Genomic DNA, 22077 nt, shown 5'->3' with positions numbered 1-22077 from the left:
GGTTTGTCCTCACCATGGGTCCAAAGTTAGATTTTAAAAAAAATGCCGTACCCCAATTTTTAAAAGAGTGTAAAAAATTCCCTACGGCAATACTTTTTCAGCCACTAGGTGGAAATGGTAGGTAATGGGCTAGGTTCCAATGGGCCAAAAGGTCCAGGTGGGACAACTCATAGTTTGTCTTCACCATAGGTCCGAACTTAGGTCTTAAGGGTCATTATGCCTACCCCAAATTTTCAAAAGTCTGTCAAAATTTCCCTACGGCAATACTTTTTTACCCACTAGGTGCAAATGATAGGTAAGGGTCTAAGGTCCAATGGGTCAAAAGGTCCAGGTGGGACAACTCATGGTTTGTCCTCACCATGGGTCCAAAGTTAGATTTTTAAAAAAATGCCGTACCCCAATTTTTAAAAGAGTGTAAAAAATTCCCTACGGCAATACTTTTTCAGCCACTAGGTGGAAATGGTAGGTAATGGGCTAGGTTCCAATGGGCCAAAAGGTCCAGGTGGGACAACTCATAGTTTGTCTTCACCATAGGTCCGAACTTAGGTCTTAAGGGTCATTATGCCTACCCCAAATTTTCAGAAGTCTGTCAAAATTTCCCTACGGCAATACTTTTTTACCCACTAGGTGCAAATGATAGGTAAGGGTCTAAGGTCCAATGGGTCAAAAGGTCCAGGTGGGACAACTCATGGTTTGTCCTCACCATGGGTCCAAAGTTAGATTTTAAAAAAAATGCCGTACCCCAATTTTTAAAAGAGTGTAAAAAATTCCCTACGGCAATACTTTTTCAGCCACTAGGTGGAAATGGTAGGTAATGGGCTAGGTTCCAATGGGCCAAAAGGTCCAGGTGGGACAACTCATAGTTTGTCTTCACCATAGGTCCGAACTTAGGTCTTAAGGGTCATTATGCCTACCCCAAATTTTCAAAAGTCTGTCAAAATTTCCCTACGGCAATACTTTTTTACCCACTAGGTGCAAATGATAGGTAAGGGTCTAAGGTCCAATGGGTCAAAAGGTCCAGGTGGGACAACTCATGGTTTGTCCTCACCATGGGTCCAAAGTTAGATTTTTAAAAAAATGCCGTACCCCAATTTTTAAAAGAGTGTAAAAAATTCCCTACGGCAATACTTTTTCAGCCACTAGGTGGAAATGGTAGGTAATGGGCTAGGTTCCAATGGGCCAAAAGGTCCAGGTGGGACAACTCATAGTTTGTCTTCACCATAGGTCCGAACTTAGGTCTTAAGGGTCATTATGCCTACCCCAAATTTTCAGAAGTCTGTCAAAATTTCCCTACGGCAATACTTTTTTACCCACTAGGTGCAAATGATAGGTAAGGGTCTAAGGTCCAATGGGTCAAAAGGTCCAGGTGGGAAAATTTCACCATATGTCCAAAGGTAGGATTCTTTTATAAATTGTTGATTTTTATTTTCCGTGCACACCATACATTAAGTACAACAAATAAACCTTTCGTATAATCAACTGTGAGCGAATTCCGCTTGTTCAGAAGAAGAATCTTTTGTCAAAACAAATTTGTCTGACAAAAAAATAGCAAAGCACGAGTGCAATTTTCTATTCTTGTAATGCAAAACTATTGATACTTTTTAGGAACTACTTGACAGGATGCCGAGACTATGGAAAGCTATTTCTTACAATGTCACAAAATTGATTTCTTATCGAAAAGTCGATGTCATGTAACAACAATTTTGCCAGCATTTAAATAAGTACATAGCTATTGTTCATACACTATTTAAAAGTGCGCGCAGCACGCTGTTTGGTATATGAAAAGCGAATTAAGTAATGAACAGGAAATTACATATTAATTTGAAGAAAAAAAACATTAAATAGTGTCGTCGGCTGCTCATTCTTATATAAAAACAAATTATTTTGTGATTATATGATTGATAAAAACATTTAAAGTACGTTTGAATCTCATGCAACTTTTGGGTTTATAGACATATCTGAAAACTGGCTGCTAGCGAAGTGGCTGCTAGCGAGTGGCTGCTAGCTTGAGCCTGGTAAGAAACACTACTAGTTAACGGATGTACTATGTAAACTATAACATGTTGGGTAATATAAAATATTAAGTATAAATCTGTACCTTGTTGCAATTTCCGCCGTTTTTTCATTTTCCGTTTAATTTTTGGTAGATGCAGAAATTTTGGTACGGTGGCAGATTGCTAGAATATAAAAATTAAAAAAACATATATATGATTTATCATGTTTAACTATGGAAGTTTTGGCAGAGGTGTTAATGAAGAAAAGGGCAGATAAAAATTAATGTTACTTCTTAGAAAGCATAGATTATTATAGGTGAAGTTATCTTAATTTCTAACAATGTTGTAAGTGGTATCCTTAGGCTTTTCGAATTAACACTTTAAATTTGTTGATATCCTTCATTTATCAGAATCTGGTATATATGGCGATATGGTCTATGACGTCCTAATTTCGTACCAAAAAGACGTTCTTGGAATATTGTAGTCATGTTAAATTGTATAGTCGGATCCTTTGCATATATTCGGACATTGGACCCCATCGAATTTTGTTACTACCTATTCTCGTCTGGCGTATTAAATTATAATCCTGGTACCTTTGATAACTATTGACTACGCTGTATGACATACACCCAAATAAAGTGACAAAAGTAAGAATGTCAGAAAAGACCGTTTCAATAATAGTGCCATGTACTTGCATTAAAGATAGGTGGGAAGAATCTGATACGGTAAAGTAAGATGTTGTTTTTTTGTTTTTTTTTCTGTAATACTAATGTGATTAAAGTAAGTCAGTTCTAGTTTGATTTCTTAGTTTGTATTTTCCTGTTTGATTTTTATCTGTTTCAGGTTTCTGGTCAACGGATGGACAAAAGAAAGTTGAGAATGCACTAATCTTGTTTCATTCGCTATTTCTTTGTTGTGTTTAAAGATGCAAAGTCATGGGCGGCCGTTGTATTTTTTAGAATTTGATATTTGACGTTTCGGGTGAAATTTCTTATAATTTGATGAGATTTAAATCATTTTACTTTAAATTATATTCGTCGAGCGTTTATACAAAACGTTTATCAACTTTGGATGTCAGATTTTATTAATTTGTGTTCAGTTGCGAGGCTGTTATATGCTGATATATCATGAAATTGTGAATCCGTTTGTTTCTAAATGTAAATTGAATGTGTTTTGATGTATGTTTCAGTAATGCTTCAAAAAGATACAAAAATATTCAGTTTACAGAGTATTAAAGAAACTTGGTTCGTTTACAAGCAAGATGTTTTTATTATCTTTGTATTAAAAGCATACAAAATGGGCAACATTTTTGAGTCATAATGGATGGTTAAAAAATCGATTTAACAAATGGTATTAATCCATTAAAATTTAGGAAAGAATTGACAAATACAATCATCTTAAAATAAATGCAAATTTATTACATTCATCAATATTTACTTACATTATCACGTGTTCCCCATGACTGGTCCACAATGTTACACATAGCGTAGAGAGGTAGTATCATATTCAAAAACGGTATAAAGAACAAATAGACAACACCCGTTATTAGTATCCATATATCTGTTGGGTAAAGCATAGCTCCATAGATATAACTACCAAGTACAATCATTACTATAAACCCTTCTGCTCGTTCGAAATGTCCACTTTCAAAGCCTAGTTTGTAAAATATTAATATGTTGGTTAAGCATACTGCAGAATGATATTTGTAAATATACAATAAATTGGTTTGGAATAATCTCTACGTTTCTGTTCTATTCTTTATAATTCCTGGGGGCATGTTCTCGCGCTTGACACAAGTTGTCTTTTACAGTTTTCTCCTTATGTAACTTTGGTATTGAGAGAAGATAGTAGATTTACAGCTCAAAATACTACAGAGACACTTGAAGACTTGTTAATTAAAAAAGCAGCATGATTTTGTTGTTTTATTTCTTTTGTTCACTTGCCGATGTCTTTTTGGGATATTCATCTTCTTCGCTAGCTACCCTAGTTGCGTATTTGTACATTTGATATTCATGATTTGACGAACTACATATTCTAAGAAATTCTGTGTTTTGAAAAAAAGGTACACGGTTCTTTGGTATTATTTGGCTGAAAGGGTTTAAAACTTTTTCCTAATTAGAACTTACGGGTGAAATAATCATCTTATAACTTTAACTTCTGGTTAATTCATAATGACTTTATACATATTTGTTATTTGTTAAAATCAATAAAATGCATTTTAAGCGCACATCATATGTTTCCATCTCTCCCTGATGTTTATTCCCAAAAACAAAAGTGTTATTTTCATTGTATGAGAGTAAACAATACTATGCTATGCTACCTACCTTCCGCTAAGTCTTTAAAAATAATAACAGTAGAAGCTACAAATATGTAGCATGTTCCTGCTCCAAAGACCATGATCAAAATCTTTGTTATTATCAACTGTACTGTTGACTTAACTTCACTGAGTAACATCAAACAGTAGGCAAAAACTATGGCAACTATCACAGGAGTAACAATGACTAGAGGTGCACCACTCGCCAATTCCAAACCGAGACACAGCATAACGATTGTAGAACCAGGATATAAAAGCATTATCAGAAATAGTTGCAACAAATAGAAGGCATACAAGTAAGAAAATGCATCGTTTGTTGACACCAAGGCTCTAAGCTTTCGAATAACCAATACTGCGTTTGCATAATCTGACAGTAACCATCTACGCCGTTGTTTCATAAATTCATATGTATCTTCTGGGCAGAATGTAGTATTTCTAGCATTACTGGAATATCTTAATTTCCATCCTTTTAACATCAATAATGTACACATCCATCGATCTTCACCTGAAATCATAAATTTTACATGCAGTATATATTCATTACCGCTTCAACGTGTATTTGTCTGATTTAGTATAAAATACATGCATATCTTTTTTTTGACGAGTATATAGGACCGATAAGTCAGATAATACGTACTGAATATTCAGACATAATTTCGAAGTTTTAATATGTCCGAATTATTCAACTAGTATTTATGGTTTATTAGAATCGAAGACAGCTTATTAAAAAATGACCAAAAGAGGTCAGTTTTGGGAGAATATTGAAATATGTAAATAATGCAAACATGTTCTCAAAAAAATTGACAATTTTAAATACCGTTGTCTTTTGTGAAAACATCTTCCATGTTTTCTACTGGGCCCGAATATTCGTCAACAACATCTCTAACAGCATTCAATTTGTACATACTAAAACATCCTGGACAACACATAACTGTACCAATTATATTCTGTGAACTCTTTATTATCCAGAAATCTATAAGTACAATTTTTCAACATTCAAATATCAAATAAGCTAGAATACTACAATAATGACATTGTAAGTATGGTGTATTAATAAGAAAGGAAATACAATAGTGCAAATGATTACATGTATCATTTATCGTAGAAGCATTTAGTGTTTATCATCGACTTGGTGAAACAGTAACCAAATCATCTTCATACGAGGCTACTACCTCGGATAGTCAATGATTAATACATGTACAGCACTAGTATTAACTTTATTTTGACGGTAAAAATTTAACAACCTCGTGAAAGAGCTATCTTATATAATATTCATTATTTGAACTTTTGCGTATCCCCTCCCCCACACACACACACACACACACAAACAAATTGTTAAATTTGCAAAAGGCTATATACGGTATTTGATTCTAGAAAAGTAGAACGATTAATCGACTTGTCAAAAAAAAATGTGTAATGCAAAGCAAATATCTTATATAAAGTGCAATAGCTTCGCATTGCATGCATCAATCACCGAAAATAACACTTTACGATAAGGCAGTAGCTACAAGAATAGTATGGGAAGACCATTTTAAGTGTAATGCTCACTCGAAATAATAAAAATAACGTAATATATCGACAAACAGCGTCTACTTTTGTTCATAATTTCTTAAACCTCAGAGTTTTCTGAATAAAAACAGCATCAGCAGTCATTTAAACCGAAATTAGATTGAAGCTGGTGGACACAAATTTATATCCGAGTAACAACGATTATTTGTCCCATGAAAAACACATTCCCGATTGTTTGGCAGTACATGTAAATGTGTTTTTTATCATTACATGACGCCTCACTGAAAATCAACTAAAGAGGACAAGACACTATGCAGTAACAAGACCGCTTCTTTTTATCAAAACGCTGCAGATTGGACTTGCCATTCACCAGCATCCTTTTGGCTCCAGATTTTAAGTTGATACAATTAGCAACATAGGGTTTTATTCGTCGTATTCAGAGGTTCAGAAATTCAAAACATCTGCTAGTATTACCACACAAAGAATCATTTTGATGACTTAAACTATTTGCAGAAACGTTGCGGACAATATAAATCACAACATTAATACCTTCGACCGTTCACGGCATTGTGAATAATCTACTGTATCACACCAGGATTAGAAAAAGCGCCTGTTCACATTCACATGTGATGAGTTACAACATAAGAAATACTATCATGTGGTAAAATCAACATATATTACTGCAATGCAGACCTGTAAAGGGTTAACATCATTGAAGTTTTCAGAACATCGAGGTTTGAGAGGCAGGGTATTGACCAATTCATAGCAAATTGGCAAATTCAGATATGTGACACGGTACTCATTCTTCAGGAGTCTGGAACAGTGCAGATCGTTCAGTAAAGAAGCAGAACATGCGTCTGTGATATAATATTTTGCAAATGATGGACCTGGTATAATCAAAGTGATATGAGCTGCATCTACGTAAAATTTATGGTCGTGTTAAAAGGAGCCTATCGACTAAAACGAATTTCAATTTGACGAATCACTTTACTGGAAATATGTCATGATCACGAATGGTGAAGAAAGCAGTAATAACATTAACGGTACCAATTTACCTGCACCAGATGCGCATTTCGACAATAAATGTCTCTTCAGTAATTCTCGTGGCCAAAATATTTGAAATCCAAAGCTTATATTAAAGATGAAGAGCTATAATCCAAAGGGTCCAAAAAGTATAGCCAAATCCGTGAAAGGAATCAGAGATTTGCATGAGGGAGAGAGTCAGCAATCAACACTCAGCAAAACTCATACTATTATATGTTATCTATAAATGATCTCGGAAGGCAAAATTATGAAACACAAACGAAGAAACCAATGACCTGATTTTCGACAAATAAATTAAAAAACCCAACAATTATGATAGATAGCAACATTGAACAACCACTGCATTACAGGTTCCAGGTTTTGGGTAGACATAGAATCCGAAATTGTTTTACATATGTGTGAGCACCCTAACATATTGGGACTAAGAACTGCTGTATTACAGCACAGTCACCATTAAAACAAACTGTAAAAATCATTTGAAGGGCTGGAATCATTGAAAAACAGCACAACAAAAAACTTTAAAAAAAGACATAAATATGTAAGACAGCAACTACCGAATTACTCCGAGTTATACGCTCCTAAATTACAGGCATGAAAAATAATGTGGTGGGATGACACTTCTTAGCTTTACGTGATCACTGACAATACTCATAACACTAACATATTCATGTTGATACACAGAACATTTACCTTTAGCATAGTCGAACATCTGTAGCCAAACAATGGGGTGAATATGAACACCTTTTGGGCGTGTCCTACCACAGACCGCCCCAACATTTGGGTCAGATTCACACATGTGTAGAACGTCCATAATACTTGTATCCACAAAAGTCATATCTGCATCTGTTGCTAGAATATAATCCTCACAATCAAATGCAAAGTCTTCATGGTAAATTTGTTGCGAATCTGCTATGGTGTATATACTGTTTGATAATTCATTTTTCACTGAAAGGTTTTCAATTGAGCTCGTATCGCCTATAAATATTTCGACGTAAGGAACGGTTGTCGTCTCTGTTTCAACACTGGTTACCTCGGAGTCATTATCTTTTATCAGCGACTTGGATTTGTTGTCTGGAACTGTCAAATTATTTTGAGTGGCTTTACGTTTCTCATTAGATAAATCCATTGATTCCACAGAAAGCAAACTGCCGTAGGAGGAATTTTTCGACAAATTTTCTTCAGATGACTTCCGAAAATTAGACGACCGATAGTTTAAAACATACTTCATATACATAACCTGACTCCAACGTTTTTTTGCATTGACCTTCGAAATATCTTTTAAGTGAACAAATAAAGGCATTTCATTGTTAATCTTCCAGGAAAGCTGTATTCCGTATGGGGTATATAACATGACTCCTTCATCTCTGTCTGTAATTAAATTTTCTTCTATTAAGCCCAGTAACTGGAGTCCAAACTGCTTAATAGTTTGTCCATCAGCGCCATTATCTAAGAATATGTGGGATTCTAAAACGACGTTTTCTGTTCTCAAAAGCTTTGATACCGAAACATTTCTTATACTAGCCAGTAATCTGTCCATTTCTATTTGGGATTCCTGATACATTGTAGTGCATATAAATACTCGTCTGATATTTCTTTTATTATTAGCGGATATGCTAAATGGTGTAGCTTTTATTGTATTATAGGTCCTACTTAATAAATGCTGTGTTGTTAAAACAGCTTCATACATACTGAACTCGCTAGGCCGTATAATTCTGTCATTCAATATATCCAGCAATATCGGAAGAATAAGAAGTCCCGCAACAGTTCCGTACAATGCAAAATTGTCTGCACTAACTTTTATGTCTTTAGAGGATGGACCTATACTACTAGCCCATGCAATTTGGGATACATCTATCACTGACGAAAACGTTAATACCAGTAGAATTGACATTATAATTGACGAAAAATATATGGGCAAGTGTACAACCCATCTTCCAACTTTAGTTCTAGCATTGAAATACTTAACACACTGACACAGAAATGAACTCAACAAGATTGAAACACAAATCCAAATATTTTTTGTATTAGGCAAATACAAAGTGTCGAAAAAAGACTTTAATGATACCAGTTCATTTGTGTTGGATTTATGTTGTAAAAAGTAAACAGAACACGCACAAGTTAGCATCTTCAAAATAATATATAGTAAAGCAGAGTTCTGAGTCCCTCTGTCATCTGTTGTATGTATAAACGTTTGATATTTAGGAGTAAAAATTATTGATATTATGATCAGAAAGAGTAATGTTAATCCAGATTCTTCTGTCGTCATTCTGCCTGTAATCACCAGCAGTACAAAACAAGCAATTATGCAACTTGTAAAAACTAATATCAATAGTGTTTGTATGTAACGTATAGTCTTTGTGTTGTTCTTCTGAAACAGAGACAAAAAGATGTATGAATACGAAATGTAACAGCCCATTTAAAACCATATTCCGTTATAGATAATTGTTTATAAGTTGTTTCTGACATTGGACTCGCTTTCAATAATTGCGAGTACTCTTAGATCGGCCTTTTATGTCATAAGTCCGTTTGCTAATTTTTATGTGTGCTTTGTATGTCAATATGATGAGTCAAATTTTTTTAAATTAATTTCATAAATCTTATATCTTGAATTTACACCACTGTTCTCGGTTAAGGGTAGGGATGTGAACGGGAAGGGATGTGAACAAAAAAGTGTGTATGTACCTGTCACAAGTTTGTAGTGTACAGTGTTGTCGTTCGTTGTCGTATATCAATGTATTTTTCATTTATTGTTTTGAACATAACTCAGGCCGTGAGTTTATTCGTTTGAATTGTTCATGTTTTACTTTTGTAATGTCGCAGTCGATAAAAGCATTCTATGTGGCATTGTAAACGTCGTACCCTATATTTTTTATTATAGTTACTAACTTCTACGTAATTAGGTATCTGATGGTCAGTTGTATCATATTCAATTATTCCAAATTTTATTTTCTTGCTAATAGATATAGGAAGATGTGGTGTGAGTGCCAATGAGACAACTTTCCATCCAAATAACAATTTATAAAAGTAAACCATTATAGGTCAATGTACGGCCTTCAACACACGGAGCCAACGTCTTTTAAATAAGATAACTGTTCTAAAAAGGTTTTACCATCTCATTTCGCAATGTTTGTGATTCTTAATTTGACTTTTGGTGTGCTTTTATTTGTTCTAGTATTCTACTGTATCTCTGTTTCAAATAATGTATCGTTGTAAAACTGATTTTTACTTTTAACTTTGTTTCAGAAAATAGAAAATAAAATCCATATATCTGAATACATATTTTATTAATAAAAAAAACATATCAAAGGTATTCAAATAATAAACAACCTTGTATGGCCTTGAATAATGAGCAACAATTGCCATTCATGGTGAACTTTCATATATGACTGCTGGGTAATAAGTTGTAGGATTTGATGCTTTAAGAATATAGTGATTGTACTGATCGTCTGGCGCAAATATAAAATTGCAATCCTTGTATCTATGATGCTGTTATTAACAAGTTTATTTACAAACAAATACTGATCAAATGAATTGAATTGTTTCATTATAGCCACACAAAAAAACTAACGTCTTATAAAAACTAAAGAAATGTAAACTTGGAAATGACATATGATTAACTTTTAACTAAATAATTGAATTCTTCTCGCTCCTTTTCTTATTGTTTTACCTCGATCATTGGAATAACGTTGAAATAAAAAAAAAGACACCCCTTAGAAATGAAAAAAAAAAATGTTTAGGAAAAACATTTGACTCGATAAAACAATATATAGTATGTGTTTTCGTTTTTAAACTAAAGGTTTCTCCGAACTAGAAATCTAAGTAACTATGGTGTTTAGATATGCCTGTACAATTGTCCGCCCTTCGTTTACTTTTTTTCTGACATTAATTTGAGGCTATATTTCATCATAAGGCCAGTATGTTCAGACTTTGTCTGACCCTTAAAATTTGAGTTGTGACAACTGTGACATGCGCAACTGTAACATTTTAATTGTTAGTTTGAACTTTGTAGTTTTTTGTGTCGTTTGAAATAGCTAATAGCTGATATCTGTGTGTGTTGATACCGTTAAAACTTTTCATATAACTTACAAATTGTTTTCACATCAAACAAACATGTACCTTTAAAGATACTGACATGTTTGTTTGTTTGTTGTGAGATTTATACCGATACACTTTACAGCATTTGGAGATTAATATAATTTTAAATGAATTTTAGAACAGACTTATCACTGCTGACGCAAATTGTGGTGGAAAATAGTGAAATGCAGCGAAATGATTTTCGCGATGACATTAAATAGGCCATATGATGTGCTGTTATACAGAAATATGCATAAGATTAAATAACATCCTGAATATTAAATGATTGTTTCGGTGTAAAAATTCAGTACAACAGTATAAAGTTCTCAAAATATTAGAGGGAATGGTATACTGTAAAAAAAAATCAAAATGGCACATCTATATGTAATGAATAGAAAAAACAGGTTCCATTAATTTTGTACATGTAAAGAAATAATAATTAATACTATGATTGAGACAATAATTAAAAACAGATGGCTACAAAACCAAAACAGAAAGCATAAATGCTATGTTAAAAAATTACATAACAATATAATAAATCCTACGTGTTACATGATGTACCTTAAATAGAATCATCAACTTACCATTGCAGTGGAGAATATGGGAACAATCATTCCTGAGTTTAACACACCTAATAACAGAAATCCTGGTATTCTCCAAAGATAACTCCAAACTAAACTAGTCAACATATAACTCTCAGCAACGGAAGATATGACACCCTTAAAAAATATAAAATATATGTACATATGTGAATATGTGAATATCAATTTCAAGACGTACAATCAAAATAGAAATACATTTACTTATAAGTTCATAAAATACACATATGTTTTAATCACTAAAAGTTCAACTTTTGATGCTGCGTTTTCAATGTGTCCTGACATGTGAATACATTTCTCAGGGAAGAAAACAAACTTGCGGTAACGTTCTTCATTTTTATATTACACTGCTATGCAATTGTATTATTAAGCTGTCACGATTTATATTAAATCAATGTTCCAGTTTTCAATTTTCAACTGATTTCCCGGCTTTGCACAGTTAAAGTAAAATAACTTGTAATAAATCGCATTGTTTCGTCCGTCTCGTCTGCCAATAAAGTTTAAAATAACAATTATAGCAAATTTATTAAAAAATAACTGAGTAAAAACTATTTTTTGTAAACTCAGATAAAGATTTCTCCTAGAGGAAAATATTACAAGCACCAGAGATCCATTACTTTTAAACCTTCAAAACATGACGATACATGTTACAGTAACTGGTTTCAAAACACACGTCCAAGCTGCAATCATTATCACATAACTTTTATTGAATATGATAGAGCACCAATTTAATTCATGGCTTTCATTGCTTCTTGGTTGTGAAAAAAAAACAACCAAAAAAACACAATCAAATCATGTGTTTGCGATTCATCCACAAACAAATAGAAAACACCACTCAATATCGAGATTGTAATTTGTAAGAATAAGTTAAACGATACTAGAATAACTATACAGTATGGGTGCTCGTTTGATAAAATAAAACATAAATATTGATACAGTGTTTTGTTTTAATTCTCACAGTATATAATTATAAACTCAGATTTTTTTATAAACATGAAGTAAATAACGCGACGGCGATTTTTTTTTATTATCACCATTGATACATGTAGATTTTCGTCCCCAATTAACGCTTAATGTAAATGACCGTCTAAAATTAAAACAAAATATCATTACGACAACCAAGACAACGCGAACCAAAGTTATTTAGAAACAATGAAACAATAAAGAATAAGGAATATCACACAAATTCCTAAAAACTGAAGCATAAACACATTTTCAAATACCGTACCAATAAAAGTGATCCCCAATGAGGCCACTCCTTCCATTTGCCTCCTGTTGAAAATGATGATGTCCATATTTGTGATAACAATGAGGCAACATATGGGAACAGTACAACTAAAAGAGTTACAGATTTCCTGCAAAATAAAAAATACATTGCTAAAGACATGGTGATTATAGAAAAACAACCACAACTGCTATACAATCATGGACGTCAAAAATAAAAAAAAGAAGAAATAGCTTGAGTGATGGCGTCGGAAAAGGACCGTTCATCTCAATCTATATTACTTTGTAAAGATACTTGTGTGACGTCATTGATTGTAAAAAGCACTCATTAATTTTGTAAACAATAAGAAGACGGAAATTGGTAATTTTGTGAAATGATAAACGTAAGGGTTTGCATGGGAATACATAATACAACAAGAATGTGTCCAAAGTACACGGATGCCCCACTTGCAGTATCCTTTTCCATGTTCCATGGACCATGAAATTGGGTAATAATCTAATTTGGCATTAAAATTAGAAAGATCATACTATAGGGAACATATGTACTAAGTTTCAAGTTGATTGGACTTCAGCTTCATCAAAAACTACCTTGACCAAAAACTTTAACCTGAAACTCCCACTTTCATTTTCTATGTTCAGTGGACCATGAAATTGGAGTCAAAAGTCTAATTTAGCTGTATAATTAGAAAGATCATATCATGAGCCACAAGTGTACCTAGTTTCAAGTTGATTGGACTTCAGCTTCATCAAAAACTACCTTGACCAAAAACTGTAACCCAAACAGACGAACGGACGCACAGACGGACGAACGAACGGAGTCACAGACCGGAAAACATAATGCCCCTCTACTATCGTAGGTGGGGCATAAAATGTCGTATATTGATTGTGATCAATATGAGTGTAATTTGTATAGAACATAGATGTAAAACATGCATTTGAAGAAGCAAATGTGTCGGTAGAATATTTGACAAAATCGCTAATAAATGATAACGTGAAATAGATAATGCATATTTAAACGTGTTTCAAGCACCTTCCGACATTGATCAATTGGTATTCAGATGGAAAAAAATAATATTAAACAAATAAACCAATAATCTTTAAAACCGATTGTACACTGACTCCAAAAAAATATGGTTTCTATACATGTTTTTCTAAATGAGGGAGATCAATTATTACTTCCAGTTATAAATATGTCACTCCCGGTTTTATTTGATGGTTGACTTGATACTGATTCAAAAAATATATTGTTAAATATACTTTTACATTAAATAAGTACAAAAAAAATTCTTATGACCTTGAATACAATTTAAAGGTAAAAAACCAAGGGCTTCAAATCAAAATACCATGAGTCTTAATTATATATGGTTAATTAGTTATATCACTATATGCCTATTTTTTATATAAGAGGGGAGAAAACTCCAATTTAATGATATCTGACCCTTTCAACTAAAATTCATGTGTTATGACACGTCGCAACTTACAATTTAGCAAAATATGTTGTCGATATCGCATACGGTTTTTGAAAAGAAATGAAAATAAGCCAAAATCAAAATTTCAAAATAGGAATATGACCTTGACCTCTGACCTTGACCTTATTTTCTTAATTTCAGGTCAAGCACCTCATATCAAAAGATCCAAGGTCTCTAGTAAACATGGTTTACAAGATATAAATGCATATCACTTATATCCCATGCATAAGGGGAAATAAAAATATGGAGTGTTCATATCCCTTCAATCAAAATAGGACAAATCATGCGAAGGATAGAACGAGCTATTGAATAAATTTGTCGCTTTTTCTTACGGTCACAGGAAAACGGTGTTCGAGGAGATAACTCTGACAAAGAAAATTGTTAGTCTTAGCAGGGTTAAGGTGGCTCGGGACTATTCGACTGCGCATAATTTCACGCATGAATTACAAAAGTATTTGTCGTAAATTCGATATATTTTTTTTTAAATATTTTGATTGATTAGAAATGTTAAATCATTGTAGTTATGTGACTAATAAAATATTTTCGTTATTATCCGTATTTGTTAAAGGGTAAAAAAAAATCCTTATCGGTGACCTATGTTTTTTATTTGCTCATTCTTTGAAGCTTTATTCCAGCTTTTCATATTACTATGCAGTTTTGGACCAATTGTCATCGAACGTGTTTTTTTGGGGTATTCTGATAAAAATATGACAACACCTCTATTTTCCGTATCATTTCATTGAAAAATGGTCCCTTTTACATACCTGTTTAAAAGTAAAATTTTGAGCTTAAATGGTCCGTGACCCCCTATTTATTTTTTACCAATTTGATTCATTTTCTTTACAAAATAAAGTAACTAAAAATACGGCACTTCTGATAGAAACTTCGAATAGGCCCGAGCCGCCTTAAATTTAAAAGCGCATAAAATAAGAGAAATATCTAAGCGACATATTTCGAAACAAGTATTTATCGCAAGCACAAAATTAGGCAGAAGAAAAAAATAATATAATATAATCAGAAAAAATTCAATTATAGGTCTTTCCACATGAAAGTGGAAAGATCTAATCAAGTCTTACCATTCGTTTATTGACTCCAATATTTCGTTAATTGACTCTCCTGTTTCGTTTTTTGACGTCAATGTTTTGTTTATTGACTCAAATTTCCTCTGGCTTAGCAACAAAACTAGGGATCCCTGGTGCAGGAAGAAGAAGATAAAAGTAAGACCGGAAAGAATAAACCTCGCGAGGATTTTCAAGCACATCTTTGTACCTGAAATTAAAATAATTTTTTTTGTAGCATAAAACATGCCTATTCTTATTTTTAATTATAAGGACTATGTGTTTTAGACCGTACCTTTGCCTATAACGGTTTACTTTTGAACAATGAAAATAATCACAAATGTACAGTTCAGCAGAAATTACTTTTTGTCAAGTTAATTTTCAATCACTAATCGATAATCATATCGTTAGATCACCAAACAGGGATCATACATGATGTGGAAAGTAGCTTGGGTTTCAATTCGAATTTCAAGCCATCTTTTATCTCAAAACAAATATAACAGAATACACAAACTTTTGCTAGACAATTTGGCCTGTGCCTTTGATTTTGATATTACTCGTCCAGAACTTGCATTAGTGTGAGTCTTCTTACGTGTTGTAGCAATCACAAGTAGTATGTGTATGAATATTATTTATGAATTTTATGTACACCATTATCCTTTCTTTTTTGTTATAAATATACTGTATAAAATGTCTATCTTGGCTACTTAATTAAGGTTTATTCCCAAATTTGCAACTTTTTGAAATTATAGAGTTCTGATTGTCCCACATGAAAAGTTTTGTTGGTCGAATGAAAATAACTAGAAAGATCCCTACAAAAACTAATGCCGATCCACTCAATAATATTCCAACAAAACGAGCGTCTGGCGTACAATATTTCAATCCCGGTACATGTATATGTATCTATGATGATAATCTTTTTCTGACATCAATTTCGTCCAAATAAGTACATTGTGTGATATAACTCTTTGTGATATCATATACCTATTTTATTGTTATAATTTATGTCATAAAACTACGAACGAAGCAAATCTATAGATTTTAATTACATAGCCAACACTGACCAGAACTATTCTACCTTTCTTGTTCGTTTAGGAATAAAAGGCATCTTTTCAATTATATATAAATATACTAAATAAATAAATGATTTGGAAAATACGTTGAAGGTATAAAAAGTCATGAGAATTCCGAATGCAATAAGGTTCTATCCGGGCACTCTGGTTCTAAACCCTGGTTCCATCTGGGTTGTTTGGTTCTGAACCTTGGTTCTTTGGTTCGAAACCATGGTAACTGGTTCAACATCCGGGTTGTTTGGTTATAGCAACCCGAATTCCTGGTTCCGTCTGGGTTCTTTTCTAGATTATTCTAATGTTCCCGTTGAACTTGAAGAAGATAACCACAAGTATCCGAATAAAAAGGTAAAGTAGGTCAAAGACGCTAAAAATTTTTTATAACATTAAACATTTCAGGATCGACGGTTCAAGAAGCTGTAAGGTATTTATTTTCTCATTCTAATGATTAGGAAACTAGATAAAAATAAAGCATCGTTTAGATTTTAAAAATAAATCGAAATGGTTAATTATATCGAACATTATTTTATTTAATTCAGTCGTTCTGTTTTTATTTATTTCCTTTAATATTTCTAGACGTTTTAAAACAACAAAATTTGGAGACCTGTCGTTCAATTGGCAAACGATATATGCATCTAGCCACTTCACCAGTTGACGAATTGCATATATATTTAAATGCACATTTAAAGTTCGAATGCATTTTATTTAATAGCCGCTTTGTAATAATATCAGATTTGATAGAAATACGTGTGAAGTATATAATATGTAACAAATCGTTTTGTTCAAAACGGAATCTTAAAAGACATTTAAAAAGAAAGTGATGATCAATTTAAGTTTAATTGAAAAATAAGTTATAAAATAAAACAACAATTAGGCAAATTTGATACTACTTGTGAAATATTATTAAGGCATGCATATAATCATTATAGGCCAAAAAGAATCACTTCAAAATGAAGACTGAATATTTTTATAATAAGATTGTGTGTGTGTGTGTATTAATGACAGTGCTGGTGGAATGCGTAGCACCAGCACACTAGTCAGAACTTCTGTGTTGGTACCATAGAAAAGGAACATAAACTGCGGAGTTACTCTAGTCCGTTCGTCCCGAACGTAAAAAAAAAAAGGGTTCCGTTGTTTTAACTTTAGTGGCCTCAACCAAATACTACAAAACTTATACACAAAATAAAAAGAAGATGTGTCATAAGTGCCAATAAGAACACTCCACAAAAGACTAAATGATACAGAAATTAACAGCTATAAGTCACCCTACGGCCTTCGACAATGACCAAAGTCCGTACCGCATAGTCAGTTATAAAAAGCACTGAGAAAGAAACGGACAAATTATGTACAAAAAATGAACAAAAACAAATATGTAACACATAAACAAACGACAATTCATGAATTAGAGTCTCCTGACTTGGGACAGGTACATACAAACAGAATGCGGCGGATTAAACATGCTAGCAGGATCCCCACCCTTCACCTCATGTGGCATGAGCGCCAAAGAAGAACTCTCCACAAGAGACCAGGTAGCACAGAAATTAACAACTATATGTCACCATACGGCTTTCAACAATGAGCAAATAGGTATAGAAGATGTTGTATGAGTGCCAATGAGACAAATCTCTATATCCAAATAACAATTTATAAAAGTAAACCATTATAGGTCAATGTACGGCCTTCATACGGAGCCTTTGCTCTCACCGAACCACAAGCTATAAAGGGCCCAAAAACTACTAGTGTAAAACAATTCAATGGAGAAAACCAACGGTCTAATCTAAATAAAAAAACGAGAAACGAGAAAAACGTATAAATTACACAAACAAACGATAACTACTGTACATCAGATTCCTGACTTAGGACATGTGTAAACATTTGCAGCTGGATGAAACATTATTATAACATCACAACATAGAAAAAAACACGATAAAACGAAATTCAAACGAGGAAAGCAATGGACAAATGTATAGGCCACTGACTTGCGACTGGCACATGCATACTAAATATAGGGCGGGGTTGAACATGTTAGCGGGGTCTTCACCATCTCCCTAACCTAGCTGGGACAATGGTTATTTCCACATACAAAAAAAATGAATTTGAAATTTGGTAGCGTCACTTTTACCGTTCAAGAGTTATCATGTTCCTTTAAAAACATAGAAAATGCTGAATTAGCGTTTTCGTTCTTTTAAATAAGTTTGACTCAATCAAATTTTATAAACCTTATACGTAATGCGTATTACCCCATAACACGCTCTATCAAGTTCGATATTTGGTGGTGTTACTGTTCAAGAGTTATTAGATATAAGAAGTTGGTACTAGTACTAATGATACAGATATCAACACGTAGACTAAAGATAGGAAAGATCATGCTTAATCTGTTGTTTCTGTTCTTTAACTTTAGTTGCCTCAACCAAATGTTTTGAAACTTATACACAATGCTTATGGTCAATTAACAGTCAAAATTACGTGAATCCTGTTTCTATATGTGGAGTTTACTTGTGTTTTCTTTTCACAAGCAGGGGCATCTGTGGCCCATAGACATATTGTACATTTATTTCAGTAAACGGTTTATTTACTTCCTTTGGCTTCTACTTCTATTAGAATTAACTTGCATATTTTTTTAGGATTGCGGTGCAGTTTGATAACAGACAGTGACCAGCATAAAAAAGTGTTTCACTAGATTGAGCTCTTTGTCTAAGTGTACTTTAAAGGTTCTTCGCACTGAGTTCAGTTTATTGACATGCGTATACCTTCATGTGATTTTTAAGATGCTTAAACAGACTATCCATATCAACATGTCCATCAAATGAAATCCAAGGTAAAATGATTGAACCATTTTGAATTATCAATCTATCACAACTTGCAGTACATGGTGCTACTAGAGCAGTAAATATTCTTTCTAATTTTCACAGCAATAAAAAGATTTAGTTTTCATTTGATCAAAACATTCTTCATATCAAAAATTGAGAATGGAAATGTGAAATGTGTTTAAGAGACAGGAACATGACAAAAAAGCAAAAAGCAGTCAAAGGTCACCAATGGGTTTTTAACAAAGTGAGAAAATCCCTCGCCCGGCGGCGGACTTCAAAATGTGTACTAGTTCAAACTCCAATACATAAAACCGATCTTACAATTAAAAATATACAAATATAACTAAATATTTAATAAAAATATAAAAATATTAGATATGAGTGCAATCAGAAGATTCTCCATATACTTCAAACATAATATACAAGTTGTACAATGAGGGCAAAGGTCAAGATCATATAAAGTTTCTCGTGCCACAAGACATCTTATGACAATACATCTTCATGCTACATATTCAGAAGCAAGCTAGGTCAATTTAGAATTATACTTCTAGGTCAGGGTAATATACAAAGGAACACACTGTATACATCATGATGATACACCCACACTGCATAGGTCAAGAGTCAAAAAGTCATAGTCTGGTCAGGAGTTCCATGCCAAAAAAAACCCACAAAGCAGTCCTGCACGAAATTTCATAACGTATCAATGTCTCATAGCATGATGCACTACACATGCCGAATACAGCAAACATAGGTCAGGGACAGAAACAGAAGACATGTATCTAAACTCAATAGAACAGTACTTGTATTTCAGGTCACTATATGCAAGTGCCTTCAACATAGAACATAAACTCTCGCAACAATTCAAAGTTAAAACGTCATTCACAAAAGTTTGAGCAGGATTTTTTGCAACGATTACCTTACCACTGTTAATCGAAAATCGGATCTTAAAACTAGGGTTTATCATTAATTTCTAACCTTACCATGTGATATCACTATGGTAAACTGATAGAAACACTTGATGCAGTCATGAAATTGAATATTTGCAAAAGTACGAAGAGAACAATACAAGACAGAGTAAGAAACAAATGAAAGTAATTATACATACGAACTTTTTATCACAATGCACAAACAAGAAACCGTAGTTTTCATTCATTTTATTCATTTAAAATGTACGCTCTCGTTAAACAATGGAAATTAACGCTGTATATTTATATAAACGATCAATCTTGTAATATAAATAAAAAGATATACAAAGGGTGTTAGAAAATAAAGGAAAGAAAAAATCTTTAGGAAAACGAAAAAGACGTTGTAAATTAAAGACAAGTGTACATTAGTCAAATGGAAAAGCAGCACGATTCACACAAAAAAAACGAGGGTTTAAAAACTTTAAGAAATGTGCGATTATTTGAATTTTCAACATTTTCAACAATAACTGGTATCATAATATAAACATAACATTGTGCAGATGAATACATAATTATACAATTAATTTAGAATTATGTTTTCTTTTAAACAAATGAAACTGTACTTACAAGTTAGGATGAAATACGGTTTGTAGTCAGAGGACAGAAGATGACAAACGTTTATCTCTTTACAAAGTATTTAGTTTCAATAAGATTTTGTAATGACAACAACAACAGATAAAACGATCGGTAAACTTCTACTGATCACAACCGGTAGCTCCCTCGTCAAAGTTCGCTGTCAATTTCCTCGTGTTTACACAGGGTGTATGTATCCTCAATCATTAGATGATGATCTCAGGTTTAACAAACAAAAAACTATTCATGTTACTTTGATTTGAAAACATAAATGCCTTACTGTCCTCATACTTAATTATTGTGCATACCAAGTTACGTATTTGCATGATGTATAAGGTTAAAAAAAGTGAAAAAGAAACATTTAATATTTTTTTTTGTAAATAGAAAGGCGTGGATAAAACAATGATCTGTACATATTAGGAATGCAATGATTTCTCACAATGACTATTTCCTGCAAAACAAGCAAAAGAGGCAAATGGTTGATCTCTAATGATCATGTTTAACTGATAACATAACCATTTCTGGGTGTATCCTCAAATAAATGCTGCAATTTAAAACCTAGTATATCTAATTAAGCACGTTCACGGGCATAGATTACATTACAAAATACAATTTGCGTTTTAAATGTTACAAAACTAAGAAATAATTATTTGATTTATTTAATTACTAACTCATATCCCCGACCTCTTCCCCTCTATCAGAGGCGGATTTAGGGGGGGGGGGGGGGGGGTGCAGGGGCCCGCTCCTCTTTTTGGGAAAAAATTTGGTTGCTTATATAGGGAATCACTGAAGCGTGATTGGAGCGGGCCCCCTCTAAGGTCAGTCAGTGGCCCCCTAATGTAAAATTTCTAGATCCGCCACTGTCTATTATAGTGTTTCTCTGAATTCTAATTGGTTCCTTTAAAGATATGAATCACAATCCAGATTTAAAAAAAAACCACAAATGTTGATCCATCTCAACTCTCTCCCTCCTGAATGGGTTTTCACCAACTTATGAACGAACGAAACTCTACGAACATATTGTTAAGGAGCAGAAAATTTTTTAAATAACAAATTTCTACAGATATTGCAGTGTGTTTGAAGACAACAATTTTAAAATTTTATATTCTTTATGCAACTTTGCATTTTATAGTTGTGGTTAAAAATTATTTTATTTTGTGTTGTTGAATGTTGCGTAATCTTAATAAGTTGAGTTCCGTTTGTGTAAATATCGTAATGCGTTCGATTTATCTCCCCTGTCAATTAAATGAAGAACACTTTTTTTTGTAAATGTCGTTCACAAAATATTTCCTCAATAAGTTTGCGTCTGATTGATTGTTCGATGTTTAACGTTCAGTGGGAAGTATACCATGCATATAACGACGAGATTAACGT

The 22077-nt window shown here is 33.1% G+C and overlaps 1 protein-coding gene across 1 annotated transcript in view; it reads right to left on the bottom strand.

Moving 5' to 3' along the window:
* LOC134706559 (uncharacterized) overlaps positions 1-20812 on the bottom strand; it is a 42165-nt gene extending 21353 nt beyond the window's left edge. The window contains exons 1-9 of the mRNA XM_063565589.1: positions 20698-20812; positions 15304-15496; positions 12763-12889; positions 11520-11654; positions 7552-9229; positions 5126-5281; positions 4319-4813; positions 3436-3647; positions 2099-2177 (exon numbers count right to left, since the gene is read on the bottom strand). Coding sequence (XP_063421659.1) covers positions 2099-2177; positions 3436-3647; positions 4319-4813; positions 5126-5281; positions 7552-9229; positions 11520-11654; positions 12763-12889; positions 15304-15488 — 3067 coding nt within the window. The 5' untranslated portion in view covers positions 15489-15496; positions 20698-20812. The remainder of the gene's footprint in view (positions 1-2098; positions 2178-3435; positions 3648-4318; positions 4814-5125; positions 5282-7551; positions 9230-11519; positions 11655-12762; positions 12890-15303; positions 15497-20697) is intronic.
* Between the last annotated feature and the right edge of the window lie 1265 nt (positions 20813-22077).

The sequence above is a fragment of the Mytilus trossulus genome, chromosome 2, assembly GCF_036588685.1.
Source record: "Mytilus trossulus isolate FHL-02 chromosome 2, PNRI_Mtr1.1.1.hap1, whole genome shotgun sequence".
Taxonomy (NCBI): domain Eukaryota; kingdom Metazoa; phylum Mollusca; class Bivalvia; order Mytilida; family Mytilidae; genus Mytilus; species Mytilus trossulus.
Note: the sequence above shows the minus strand (reverse complement) of the source record. Positions and strands in the feature narration are given on the sequence as shown.